The 14,890-nt window shown below is 40.9% G+C and overlaps 1 protein-coding gene across 1 annotated transcript in view; it reads left to right on the top strand.

Annotated features, from left to right (window-relative positions):
* Positions 1 to 14,890, top strand: part of LOC124042230 (protein eyes shut homolog) — a 116,178-nt gene that overhangs the window by 60,020 nt on the left and 41,268 nt on the right. Inside the window, exons 7-9 of the mRNA XM_046360646.1 lie at positions 1,543 to 1,702; positions 12,702 to 12,806; positions 14,419 to 14,558. Of these exons, the coding sequence (XP_046216602.1) occupies positions 1,543 to 1,702; positions 12,702 to 12,806; positions 14,419 to 14,558 (405 nt within the window). The remainder of the gene's footprint in view (positions 1 to 1,542; positions 1,703 to 12,701; positions 12,807 to 14,418; positions 14,559 to 14,890) is intronic.

Genomic DNA, 14,890 nt, shown 5'->3' on the forward strand with positions numbered 1-14,890 from the left:
TTGAGCATTTATTCTATCTGACTACTACATTGCTTATACATTTTCATTTGTTTGCAGAAAATGCCAAATTATAATAAAACATTGTGCAAATGAGAATATGATGCTAATGAGAGAGCCGTCGGTTAAAATCGGATTCTGTGACGTCTTGTGAAGCCATAAAACCATTTCACAACCATAAAATACCCAAATTGTGCCCACTTCATCATAATCCTGCATCGGAAGGCACCTGAAACCAGGCTGTAATGCCCATGGCCCTTAGCTTCTAATTATCCCCCATCAGTCCTGGTCTGTTGCTTTAGATCATTCAGAAGGCTCTGGGGCTGCATCTGAAATGCCACCCTATTCCCTATTCCCTTTTCCCTATGTAGTGTATGGGCTCTGGTCAAAAATAGTGCACTATGTAGGGAATTAGGGTGCCATTTGCTTCTGACTCTGAGCTGCAGGACTGTTTAAAGCTGCCTGTGTTGCTGTGTGTGGATTTCTCTTGCTCCAATCAGTGTCAGTCATAATCAAGACATTGACACTAGTTTGGCGTAATGAGCCGTCTCCTTTGCAATTTCTTGATCTGCTACCCCCTGGGGAAAATGATGAGGTCGTTTGTCAGGTCAATTTGGGCTGTTGTCCATTAGATGCGCTGACTGTGTCCTGAAGTTGTCCTCTTTATTCAGTGTAGACTGAAGAGGTACTGGCGTTCACGTCTTGGAACCAAATGAAACCTTCTAATTAGGAAGAACAGAGATACCGTACACTACCCCTCAGCACTTGGATCTGCTGATAAATGAAACTTTAGTTCAATTAGTGTTGAGTTGCACAATGTGAACCGGTCAACTCAGTGCCATTGTAGGTTTCCCTGGTATGGATCTCATCAGGAAGTTGCCTTAGTGTAGAGGCAATAGAGCTCGCCAGTTATGTCTTAAAAACGGAAATGAAACTTCAGCCATTCCTATGTGGGAAAGAATGGCATTTTGGGGTCAACCCCAAAAATAAGATCTGAGGTTAACACAGGCTTAGGAGATCTTATATGTTTTGTTCTATGAGATAATATCAGTCAGTTAACATGACCTTTATGAGTTATGAAGCCTTTATGTGCTTATAAATACTTCAAGTTCCACAAAAAGGTATGTTAGCTGATGAAGATTATTTCATAGAACAAAACGTATAGGATCTCCTAAGCCTGTGTTTACCACAGACCTTATTTTCAGAGTTTATCAAAAAACTCTCCAAAATCCCATTAATTTCCCCTGAGGCTTTGGCTAACGAAATAGTGCGGAGTTAGCCTCCATTTGTGCCTACAAAAAGACAACATTACTATTGCTGTCTATTGGTAACCTGCATGACAGTATGTTGTGTAGAATGTACATTAGTCCAAGAAACGAATTGAACCCTTATAATTGTCAGTAAAAGATGTGATGCATACCACTGCAGTAGGAGGAAACAGGATGAAGTCCGATAACAGACCTGGTTAGTATGGATTTACAAGACCAGATTGGTGATTGTGTTTGTCTGCAGATCAATGATTACTGGTTCATCTCTTCCTCACAGTGTCTCTGTGCTCCTGGATGGATAGGGGAGTTCTGTCAGTATGGAGGGAACGCCTGCCTGATCTACCCAGACAGCTGTATGAATGGGGCCACCTGCATCACCACAAGTCAACCTACGGCTCCCCCACAGTACAGATGTATCTGCAGCCCTGGTTACACAGGTAAGGGAACGTGAAAGGGGGATATCTAGTCAGTTGTACAAATGAATGCCTTCAACTGAAATGTGTCTTCCGCCTTTAACCCGACCCCTCTGAATCAGAGAGGTGCAGGAGTCAATTAACCCGACCCCTCTGAATCAGAGAGGTGCAGGAGTCATTTGACCCGACCCCTCTGAATCAGAGAGGTGCAGGAGTCATTTAACCCGACCCCTCTGAATCAGAGAGGTGCAGGAGTCATTTAACCCAACCCCTCTGAATCAGAGAGGTGCAGGAGTCATTTAACCCGACCCCTCTGAATCAGAGAGGTGCAGGAGTCATTTAACCCAACCCCTCTGAATCAGAGATGTGCAGGAGTCATTTGACCCGACCCCTCTGAATCAGAGGTGAAGGAGTCATTTAACCCCAACCACTCTGAATCAGAGAGGTGCAGGAGTCATTTAACCCAACCCCTCTGAATCAGAGGTGCAGGAGTCATTTAACCCAACCCCTCTGAATCAGAGAGGTGCAGGAGTCATTTAACCCCACCCCTCTGAATCAGAGAGGTGCGGGGGGCTGCCTTAATCGACACCCAGTGGGTTAACTGCCTTGCTCAGGGGCAGAACGACAGATTTGTACCTTTTCAGCTCGTGGATTCGATCTAGCAACCTTCCGGTTACTGGCCCAATGCTCTAACTACTAGGCTACCTGCCGCCTACTGCGTTAGTATACACATGGTTGGTTGTTTTCACTGCCACTTCCTTGGTAGGTTTAGAAATGTAATACAGTGTTTCTCCTCATGTGTCTGGATCTGAGTATCCTATCACACGTTTAATACAACGTTTCTTCCTCCTCTCCACATGCCATTTGCTGAATGTGTTGGAGGCCATAGTTCATGTTCTTCCCAAATTAATATTGTTGCCCTAAGGCGTGTCATTCCCGTTATAAGGCGTGTCATTCCCGTTATAAGGGGTGTCATTCCCGTTATAAGGCGTGTCATTCCCGTTATAAGGCGTGTCATTCCCGTTATAAGGCGTGTCCCGTTATAAGGCGTGTCATTCCCGTTATAAGGCGTGTCATTCCCGTTATAAGGCGTGTCATTCCCGTTATAAGGCGTGTCATTCCCGTTATAAGGCGTGTCATTCCCGTTATAAGGCGTGTCATTCCCGTTATAAGGCGTGTCATTCCCGTTATAAGGCGTGTCATTCCCGTTATAAGGCGTGTCATTCCCGTTATAAGGCGTGTCATTCCCATTGCTCATCTTTTCACAATTCCTCTCCAAGTGGATTATTCCATAATTTGCTTTATTTTGTCTAAAACATGAACGGCAGACGGAGGTTGCAGGACATTTCTTCATTGAACCTGCCTACCAAGGACAGCAACAAGATATTGGCTAATACATGAATACTATAAGCAGCAGCTATTGGAGTAATTTAACCACTTCTATCCACCCTAAAGGAAAAACATTAACCTATATTTGTTGTCTTAGATATGATCAAATTGAAACACATACTTAAAAAAAATATATAAATATATATATATTTTTTAAATATATTTGTACTTTAAAAAAAAAAAAACATTTTTAAGTCCAAAAGTGTAATCGTTGGGTTCGACCAAAAAAGTAATTAACTTTACAGAAATATTTCAATACAATTTTAGACTCATGTCGTTTGATAGTTAATGATGCTCCTTGTTTATTCTAAACCTGTACAAAAAGCTGGATACCATGAAAAGTCATTTTTCAATTTGTTTTATACATCGTACACTATTCATTTCTGGGTCCATTAACCAAATTCCCTTTACTCTAGACTCTGTTGAAAAGAGTTTTCGAGGACCACTAGTAAACAAGTCTTTAGATTATAAATGTGTTTTCCTCTGGTGTTAAAAAATGCACATCTTCTCGATATATGTTTAATTTGGAACCCAGAAATATAATTTGAGTATCTAGTTCTCCATCATACATACAACAGCCTAAACCAAACCACAACCCCTCAGAAGGAACAAGTGGCTCTCTTCATTTCATGTCTTTCATCTTTGGTCCCTCTCAATCCTGTCAGCAGAACCTCAGTCCCCATCTTAGCTGACACACTCACACCTGTCACTCCGATAAGTCCTTACATAGCATTACATGAGCTAGGGCTTTTTTTGTGCTGCGCCAGGCTCAAATAACGGTTGCCACTTCGCTGATGGAAAATTGTCTCTCACAATGTGGCAGCACCTCAGTGACTGATGGAACCCTTCACTCCGAGGCATCCATGCCAAGTGGAACCCTATTCCCTATTTAGGGGACTACTTTTGACCAGGGCCAATAGGGCTCCTCCTGGTCACAAGTAATGCACTATGCAGGGAAAAGGCTGTCATTTAGGACACCGCCCTAGGCATCCAGGGATCCCTTTTTCGATGTGGAATTATGAAGCGTTGAAGCGGGTAGACTTTCAGAAGGCCCCCCGTTTAATTTCAGAACCCGTCTCGAAGCCCCTCAGGACCAGTCTGTCTGGAGTAGATCAAGCATTTCTGAGTGCATTGCTCAAGCCCCTGATATTTAAGTTTTTATTCAGACTAGAAAAATATGAACTTGTGGCCGATGGTATAAGCGTTTATGAAATGTTGATGTACTGCAGATATCCGGGTTTTGAATGGGTTATGAATGTGTCATGAAGTCCCTATGTAGGTACCCTTCGTATAAAGTGTTATTCTTTATTCTTAGGGAAACTGTACAGACATTGGAGACATTTTTCACCTTGCATGGCTTTATAGTTTTTTTTCCCTCCAGACGCATATCAAGGGTTTATTTTCTTTTTCCAGGCAGGCAGACAAGGTGCTGTCCAAAAGGCCATCACAAAATGCCAAGCACCTGATTGTAATCTGCCAAAAAATGTCCAGTGACATGCTGAAGAGACACTATGAAACTTTAGAAGGGCAGATTCCTCCGAGATAGGGCATGTGTCTCAAATGGCACTCTATTCCCTATATAGTGCACTACTTTTGATCAGAGCCCTATGTGTCCTGGTAGAAAGTAGTACACTATAAAGGGAATGTGGTGCCATTTGGGATGCAGACCATGCCTTTTGTTGTCCGTATCTTTCCCCTGCCTTGGTATATTTCCAATCAGAGTCTCCTAATTGAAATCACACAGCTATTGAAAAGCCAAGGAGTCCCAGAACACCAGTAATTCAGTCTTGTGGATTTAAAGAAGCTAATCTCCGCTCCATATCCTGTCTCTTTTTATATGGCCCTTGAAACAACAGACTGTCTGACCAACTGCTAGGTTCTTCTCCAAGTGGAAGCAATCATAATGTAAAATCAAGGAGCAGGAGAATATTAGGGTTCATTTCTTCAAAACATCTAATATGAATTCCAAAGAGGATTTAAGATACTTCCATTTTAGGTTAGCTAAAGGAGGTTTTAAAATATATACATTTTAGGTTAGCTAAAGGCCGTTTTAAAAGATATACATTTTAGGTTAGCTGAAGGAGGTTTTAAAATATATACATTTTAGGTTAGCTAAAGGAGGTTTTAAAATATATACATTTTTTAGCTGAAAGATATACATTTTAGGTTAGCTAAAGGAGGTTTTAAAAGATATACATTTTAGGTTAGCTAAAGGAGGTTTTAAAATATACACATTTTAGGGTTACTAAAGGGTTGAATATCATGTTTCTCTCCCTCTCTCTCTATGCCCACAATATACAGTAGATGGTTGTACCACTGCTTCAATCACCGGAACAAAGTGGTTGTGGTTGTCAGTGTTCATATATCATCAATGTTAGAGCTTAGATTTTATTAGACAGCTTCACATACTTGCCACCAACCCTCTTTTTATTTACTTAATCTGAATGTTTATATTCTGCCCGCTTCCTGTTTCCTCATAAAAGGTAGATTTAGTGGCTTGTGATGTCTCAGGTAGTGCTGCACTATTATCTTGAATAAAACACATCTCTACCGATGCATACCGTACCTCTAAGCAAAGAAAGCAGACAATAAATGTAAAATGGCCGTAGTAAAATGTCCCCTTTCGTTGTTCCAGTGCTCACATTTTAGTACATCACAGGCCAGTGCTCTACTGCAGAGACCGGCAGACAGACAGACAGACAGGCAGACAGACAGGCACGTGCCTGTTGTAAAACCCATGTGTCTATCCAATGGTATACAGGAAGGAAAATTGGAGCTATGGTAGAATCTCCAAAAACAAACCGAAAAGGCATCAAATTAACGATTTTTGTTGGAGCAAATGGTTCTCAGGCCGACAAAATTATTATAACTAGAAAAGTACATTTCCTGAATAAAATGTGGTGTGCTTTCTAGCTTGTGAATGATGATTTAATGTATAGGATAGCCTGAACACGTGAAGTTGGTTTGGCATCTCTAGCTTGAACGGTTTAAAAGGTACTGTTGTTGAGTTATTTTATGCAAATGTGGTTTATGCAAATGTAGTTTATGCAAATACAGTTGATGAAAGTTTTTAAGAATTGTAATTTTATGCACATTTATGCAAATGTGTACATACAATGAACACAAATAAAAACGCAACATGTAAAGTGTCGGTCCCACGTCTGCTCCCCCCCCCCATGGCTGCAGACCACGTGTAACCACGCCAGCCCAGGAACTCCACATCCAGCTGTTTCACCTGCGGGATCGATCATCTGAGACCAGCCACCTGGACAGCTGATGAAACTGTGGGTTTGCACAACTAAAGAATTTCTGCACAAACTGTCAGAAACCGTCTCAGGGGAGCTCATCTGCATGCTCATCGAACTACAGTTCGGCGACGTAACCAACTTCAGTGGGCAAATGCTCACCTCCTGTGGCCACTGGCACGCTGGAGAAATGTGCTCTTCGCGGATGAATCCTGGCTTCATCTGTACCGGGCAGATGGCAGACAGCGTGTATGGCGCTGTGTGGGCGAGCGGTTTTCTGATGTCAATTTTGTGAACATTATATGAACAGTAACTCAGTAAAATCTTTGAAATTGTTGCATGTTGTGTTTATATTTTTGTTCAGTGTAGTTATAGTTGATAAAGATTTTAAAGAGTTTGAAGATGAATGTTTTGAAGTTGATCATGAAGCGGAACTGGCCAAGGAGCAGGACCATTTTAAAAAGCTACTTCTGTATACCTATGGTTCTCATTCATGTTATTTTACGCACAATTAAAATCTTTATAGTTCAGAATGTACACTGTACATAGCATAAAAAATCACTAGACAGGCAATCTAAGCAGGGGCAGTCTGAACATCTCAATGTTGGTTTAGGGTTGATTGCTTAAAATGTGAAAGAGGAGATTGGTCTAGATTCTAGAATCTAGTCTATGGACCCTTTGTTTGCCATTGAAATGCATTGGGAACTCATGAATATATTGTTGTAGTACAAAAAGTATACATGCTATCACAAATATTTTTTCAATCAATCTGTGTTTTAAAGTTTGTTTTGTGTTTTATAGATTAAATCGTTTAAGTGCTAGAATAAAATAAATATAATAATAATGTAGGAAATCTAAAGTTGTGCTTCATCAACCTCATAATCATTTGTACACTGCAAATTGACCCCAACTAAGCCAGAAAAGAGATTGTATTTGAAAATAGCAATCATTTCATACATTCATTACACTGGTTTTGTCCCACGGGCCGCCTGTTGCCGACCCATGCTGTACAGTAAGACATGTATCATTAAGCAGAGGGCTTCATTGGCAGTGGTGTTCTTTCTGAAATACAATTTATCATTATTTTATCATTTTTGCAAAGGTTTGCATAGTGTGTTGCTTTGGCCTTGGACGGTGCCCAAGAACTGCAGTATATGAGCCAATTACTAACACCAGCCAAGTCTTCTCTGGGTATTTATGAGCTGGCTACATGGTGCTGGAGATCTGAGTTTTAAATTTGTGTCCCAAATGGCACCACATTCCCTTTATAGTGCACTACTTTTGACCAGGGAGCTTAGGGCTCTAGTCAAAAGTAGTGCACTACTTTAGGGTGCCATTTTGGAACATACATTGAACCTTGCTGTGCTCTCTCTCGCCATGATGCGTCAATGAAGAATTGTGATCCAAATGGTCACACACACACACACACACACACACACACACACACACACACACACACACACACACACACACACACACACACACACACACACACACACACACACACACACACACACACACACACACACACACACACACTAATCTCAGTTCTTAATGCTATTGTCTGGGTTCCTGGGTTCAAATACTATTCAAAAATAATTTCAAATACTCTATCTGTGCTTGATTGGGCTTGCCTGCTGTGATGGAAAGTCTCAAAAGTGCAAACCAAAACCCTGCATAACAGGCACCTCCACTCCAGGCAGGTTAAAGCAATGTTTAATATATTGAATACTATTTGAACCCAGATCTGGTTAATGCCTCTTTCTCTCATTCATCTCAATATCCTTTACATGCATGCTTTTCTGTGAGCGTTCCTACGCTAATGTATAAAGTTCATGGTACATTAGTAATTAAGTTTGCTCTGCAGAAAGATATAATCCTATCTTAATTGGTTTCCATTGCATATTTCATCTGCGATGCACACATCGTTATCCACTTCACCTAACCTGGAGCTTTAGAAAGGGGAAATTAATCCCAATGTATAACAATGAAGTAATCACAAACATTCACCCTGAACCTTTTCCAAGTTTATTCCTCATTGACGGTTCATGGTTTGCTACATGACCTTCGTGTTTCAGTATCGAAGGTATTTATGATATTTCATGAATACATTTTGAGGTGGTTTTGAGGATTATTTACTTAACTAGGTAAATGCTCATAATGGGAATTTTGGAAATATTCAGGGGAGCATTACCATGCTGATCCAGGCTGTATCATATCTGGCCGTTGTTGGGAGTCCCATAGGGCGGCGCACAATTGGCCCAGCGTCGTCCGGGTTTGGCCGGTGTAGGCCGTCATTATAAATAAGAATTTGTTCTGAACTGACTTGCCTAGTTAAATAAAGCTTAAATAAAAAATTAAAGATTAATTTGTTCTATACTACCAGTGCCCTCCCAGGCCCACCGACTTGGGAGCCAGGCCCACCCACTGGGGAGTCAGGACCTGCCAATCAGAATTAGTTTTACCCCAGAAAAGGGCTTTATTACAGACAGAAATACTCCTCAGTTTCATCAGCTGTCCAGGTGCCTGGTCTCAGATGATCCCGTAGGTGAGAAGCCGGATGTGGAGGTCCTGGGCTGAAGTGGTTACACGTGGTCTGCGGTTGTGAGGCCGGTTCAATGTACTGCTAAATTCTCAAAAATTATGTTGGAGGCGGCTTATGGTAGAGAATTGAACGTTCAATTCTCTGGCAACACCTCTGGTGGATATTCCTGCAGTCCCTCAAAACTTGAGACATCTGTGGCATTGTGTTGTGTGAAGAAACTGCACATTTTGGAGTGGCATTTTATTGTCCCAAGCACAAAGTGCACCTGTGTAATGATCATGCTGTTTCATCAGCTTCTTGATATGCCACACCTGTCAGGTGGATGAAATATTTTGGCAAGGGAGAAATGCTCACTAACAGGGATGTAAACACATTTGTGCACAACATTTGAGAGAAATAAGCTTTTTGTGAGTATGGAATATTTCTGGGATGTTTTATTTCAGCTCATGAAACATGGGATCAACACTTTACATTTTGTATTTATATTTTTGTTCATTATATATTGACATATCTCGTGGACAGACGAAGTAAACATTAAGTGAGATTTTAGTTCTGGGTTAACCAAGATGTATATGGGACATAACATAGCCTAACACAACATACTATTGTAGTCCATATTAGGGATGGAAATGGGAAATCATTTCACTATTAGAATAGTACAAATAATATTTCTGATGCTGATCTGTGTCAGGCCCTCGGTTAGGTGTGTGTCTGTAATCTCTATTTAAATAGTGGTTAATAGTAATCCCTTGTCAGCGCTGACTGGAGGACTAAATGTGCAGTAGTAGCTCAATGCATCGTCATAAAAACTACATTCAAAGTTTGTTTTATTAAATGAAGGCTTTCAAATGTCATGGTATATAATTTCTATGTAACTATGTCACAAGGATAATTTAATTAAAAATACGCTTTTTTTCTGGATAAAATAGACCTGCAAAATGTTTGAGTACTACTACTAACGTCCGTTCGGATATTTGAATATTCAAATAAGCGTTCCCATTCCTAATCCATATGACATTATATTAACAGTACAAGACAGACAGACTGATACGTTCGTAGGAGCGCATATTTCCTTCTGAAACTACTCCTGTACATTTCTCTCTACTTGACTTGAATGACCTGCATTTACTTCCATGTCCAATTATATTCCCATTTTACCTTTCATGTTCCTTCATCTCAGGGGGCATCTCATCACTTTCTGCTTTTATCTGTCAACAGTAGTGAACTATATAGGGATCAGTGCCATTGGAGACTCAACCGCAGGTTATATCCTGGCTTCTATATCAGCTACCCTCTCACTGTGACCTTTCAATAACCAGTTTACCTGACCTTTCAATGACCATTTTACTTGACCTTTCAACCTGACCTTTCAATGACCAGTTTACCTGACCTTTTTATGACCAGGTCACTTGACCTTTCAACTTGACCTTTCAATAACCAGTTTACCTGACCTTTCAATAACCAGTTTACCTGACCTTTCAATGACCAGTTTACCTGACCTTTCAATGACCAGTTTACCTGACCTTTCAATGACCAGTTTACCTGACCTTTCAATGACCAGTTTACTTGACCTTTCAACTTGACCTTTCAATGACCAGTTTACCTGACCTTTCAATGACCAGTTTACCTGACCTTTCAATGACCAGTTTACCTGACCTTTCAATGACCAGTTTACCTGACCTTTCAATGACCAGTTTACCTGACCTTTCAATGACCAGTTTACCTGACCTTTCAATGACCAGTTTACCTGACCTTTCAATGACCAGTTTACCTGACCTTTCAATGACCAGTTTACCTGACCTTTTTTCAGTGACCAGTTTACCTGACCTTTCAGTGACCAGTTTACCTGACCTTTCAATGAACAGTTTACCTGACTTTTCAATTAACAGTTTACCTGACATTTCAATTAACAGTTTACCTGACCTTTCAATGACCAGTTTACATGATTTTTCAACCTGACCTTTCAATGACCAGTTTACCTGACCTTTCAAAGACCATCTGACCGACTCACATTCATCATCATCACCCCAACAGACCAATTCTTCTTCCTCTGTGGGTTTTAACCTGGGTGCCAGCCTGTTTCTGCTCTCTCTCTCTCCACCTCCTTACGGATGACAAGCAGACTGTCACTCAGGCTAAGGCAGCTGGACGGTACTGTAACGTTCTTGGTTCTATTCCATGTGGCTCTATCGAAGGCTACAGACGTTTTGGGGGACTGTGTTGTACAATACAACTTTATTTGTCCAACTGTTGCATCAGAAATGTCTCTTCTGCTCTGTTTATGACAAAAAATAATGAAGAGTAGCAGAGAGTTGACTTAGTTGTTGGTGGAATTATTTCTCTGTTTTCGGTCAGTCTGGAATATGTATTCTGTCTCCCATGGTAAAAAGAAAGAAATGCACACACTGAAATGCATTACTTAATAATCGGATGGCGAGTTCCTTTGCAGTAAACCAATATTTATGTCGGTTATTTCTTGGGTCATGTTTCATCTTCCATCCTCCATGAAGAATGACCCCACACCCATTGAGAGTACTACCTGAACAATACTTATAATACATTTATTCTGACAGATATCTTTGCACATCGCTGTTGGGATGGATTTGTACAATTTGTAGCTGCACAATGTGGCATTTTTATATATATATACCAACAGAAAGAACATTGTGATATTAATCACAGTAAGTCTGCTGTACAGTAGACTGAGGCTTTGTCCCAAATGACACCCAATTCCCATGATAGTGCACTTATTTTGACCAGGGACCATAGTGGATCCCATAGGGCTCTGGTCAAAAGTAGTGCACTATATAGGGAATAGGGTGTCATATGGGACATATCCTGAGATTGACTCTTTCAAGAGGGGCTAGATGCATTACGATGCATTACGTAGGAAGGTTATATCCGAGCTAGATTTAAACTAGACTTGGAACATGAGAGAGCACTGTGATAATCCCCATCTAGACTTGGAACATGAGAGAGCACTGTGATAATCCCCTAGATGGAACATAGACTTGATAACATATAGACTTGAGAGAGCACTGTGATAATCCCCATCTAGACTTGGAACATGAGAGAGCACTGTGATAATCCCCATATAGACTTGGAACATGAGAGAGCACTGTGATAATCCCCATCTAGACTTGGAACATAGACTTGGAACAGAGAGCACTGTGATAATCCCCATCTAGACTTGGAACATGAGAGAGCACTGTGAGAATCCCCATCTAGACTTGGAACATGAGAGAGCACTGTGAGAATCCCCATCTAGACTTGGAACATGAGAGAGCACTGTGATAATCCCCATCTAGACTTGGAACATGAGAGAGCACTGTGATAATCCCCATCTAGACTTGGAACATGAGAGAGCACTGTGATAATCCCCATCTAGATTTAAACTAGACTTGAACAAGAGAGAGCACTGTGATAATCCCCATCTATACTTGGAACAAGAGAGAGCACTGTGATAAACTAGACTTGAAAAGAGAGAGCACTGTGATAATCCCCATCTAGACTTGGAACATGAGAGAGCACTGGCTTTTGTGTTTCATCAGTTTAAGACTCTTATGCATTTTAATGTTGAGTTGCATAATAGCTTGTGAAAATAGTTTTTCCTGCTGTTTTTCCAGTATTTGTAATTCTTAAAGAGAAATGAAAAGAATGAACTGCTACACTGTTTATAAAACTACAGGACTTTGGAATGTTCCCTCAGAATTGTAAGGGGGAATTTACAATTCCAATGTTGAATCATTGAGTCCATTTACATTTGGGGTTAATGAAAATGCCTACATAAACTAATTAAACACAGTGTAATCAGTCACTACTACACCTTCCTCTTGTCTTTCAGGACCCCACTGTGAGACAGAAATTAACCAGTGTTTCTCCAACCCCTGTCTGCACAATGGGACATGCTTGGACTCTGTTGGCTTCTACAAATGCAGGTGTCTACCAGGTATTTATGTTGTGCCCCCTCACATTCAGTTTCACTAAGATAGGGCCCTATCCATCCCAGCCCCAAACAAGCCATTGGATGCATCCCAAATGCAACCTTATTTCCTATATAGTGCACTTCTTTTGACCAGTTCTATGGGTCCTGGTCAAAAGTAGTGGACTATAAAGGGAACAGGGTGCCTTTTGGACAGTGTCCATTGACTGACAGCTGAGCAAATCACTCGGCTCATTGCCAAAGCTCATTACTGCAGGAGAATTATGTCAATATTGTGATATGGAATACTCTCTCCTTTCATGGGGCATTCGACTCCTGTATTAATATCATTCTGCAGTAATTGTTTATTCGTCTCGACCGGCTGAGGCTGAATTTACATTCACTGATGCAGTCTGATGGAGATGTACCACCCTGGAGACATGAGAGAGGTGTGTGTGTGTCTGTGTGTGTGTGACTGGCATGCAGGGCAGAGTTTATGCTGGGCTTGCCAGATGCTGCACTTTCAATCAGAGCATTGTCCCCATCACACCGTGCACCAGAGTCGGGGTCACTTCCATTTCAATTCAGTCAATTCAGGACGGAAACGGAAATTCAAAACCAAATTCCATTTCTTCCTCATTAAGAAATCAAAGGAGATCGTTGTAATTTCTGATTACATCCTGAATTGACAGAATTTAAATGGAATTGAACGACCCATGTGTCCACTTCACCATATCCATCCATAGCAATACATGGAATGTGTCCCAAATGGCATCCTGTTACCTATATATAGAGCTCTGGTCAAAAGTAGTGCGTTATAAGGGGAATAGGATGCCATTTTGGGATCTAGATTTAAACTAGACTTGAACATGAGAGAGCAGATCTGGTGTTCATCTTTGAGACCAGAGATGGGGCAGGTTATTCTGAAACGAGTTGTCCTTAGATCAGGATCTCCGGCAGGACAAGATCAGTCGTGAAAAGGCTTTAGACTCAGTCTACAGTCAAGTACTACCTGGTTTGTTACATCACAAGGCAGTTTCCAGGACCCGGATTAAAGCTGCAATATGTGTCTTTTTGGGTGACCTGACCAAATTCACATAGAAATGCGAGTTATAGATCAGTCATTCCCATTGAAAGCAAGTCTAATAAGTGGTAGATCTGTTCCATTTGTGTTATTTCTATGCCTGCGGCTTTTTCTTTCGGTTTTGTGCACCATTTTCAAACAGCACAAAATACTATATTTTTGGTTATGGAAAATATATTTCACAGCGGTTTAGATGGTACAATGAAATTAGGTGAACTATTAGGATTTTTGCAACCAGGAAATGGCAGAGCGATTTCTGCAATATTGCACCTATAAGCCTAGTCCTAGACAAAAAAACATGGAAATGATCCATTGAATATGCTTTTAAGTCCAGGATCTTAATCTGTGTCTGGGAAACCAATCCAATAAGTTTCAGTTAATGTTATCAGTCAGAAAATCTTTGTTTCTCCTCACAAACATTTCATCCTATTGTACTTCTTGTTTGGGGAAAATTGCAAAGTCTGTTCCCTTCTCATTTTACCAGTCAGCTGAGTTTTACTCAGTGGCTAATCTCAATGTCGATGATAATGAGTCTGTTTCGCTGCTTCCTTGCAGGATTTCTGGGCCAGAAGTGTGAGGTGGATGTAGATGCCTGTACCCTACCCAACACCACATGCCCTAGAAACACACATTGTCTGGATCTGCCTGATGGACTGAAGTACACATGTCGCCTGCTGTGCCCACCGAACATACAAGTGGGTAAAACAACACTTTTTTTGTGCAGAACGTGGGGTTAATCCTAACTTCCATTTAAATTAAAATTTCATTTAATCTCCCATTGACATCAATGCATGACTACTTGAACATTTGTCTTAAATTAAATGTAGGATTTGCCCCCAACTGAACAAACAAACCCCAGCAAACAAATTGGCGCACAGTACAATTCTGGATCCAAATACCATTTGAAATCATTTAAAATACTGGATCTGGGCTTGATTGAGCTTGTTAACCCCGCCCATCTGGCACTACAGACAGACTAAAGCAAACCCCGCCCATCTGGCACTACAGACAGACTAAAGCAAACCCC

This window comes from Oncorhynchus gorbuscha, linkage group LG08 (assembly GCF_021184085.1).
Source record: "Oncorhynchus gorbuscha isolate QuinsamMale2020 ecotype Even-year linkage group LG08, OgorEven_v1.0, whole genome shotgun sequence".
In the NCBI taxonomy this organism is placed as follows: domain Eukaryota; kingdom Metazoa; phylum Chordata; class Actinopteri; order Salmoniformes; family Salmonidae; genus Oncorhynchus; species Oncorhynchus gorbuscha.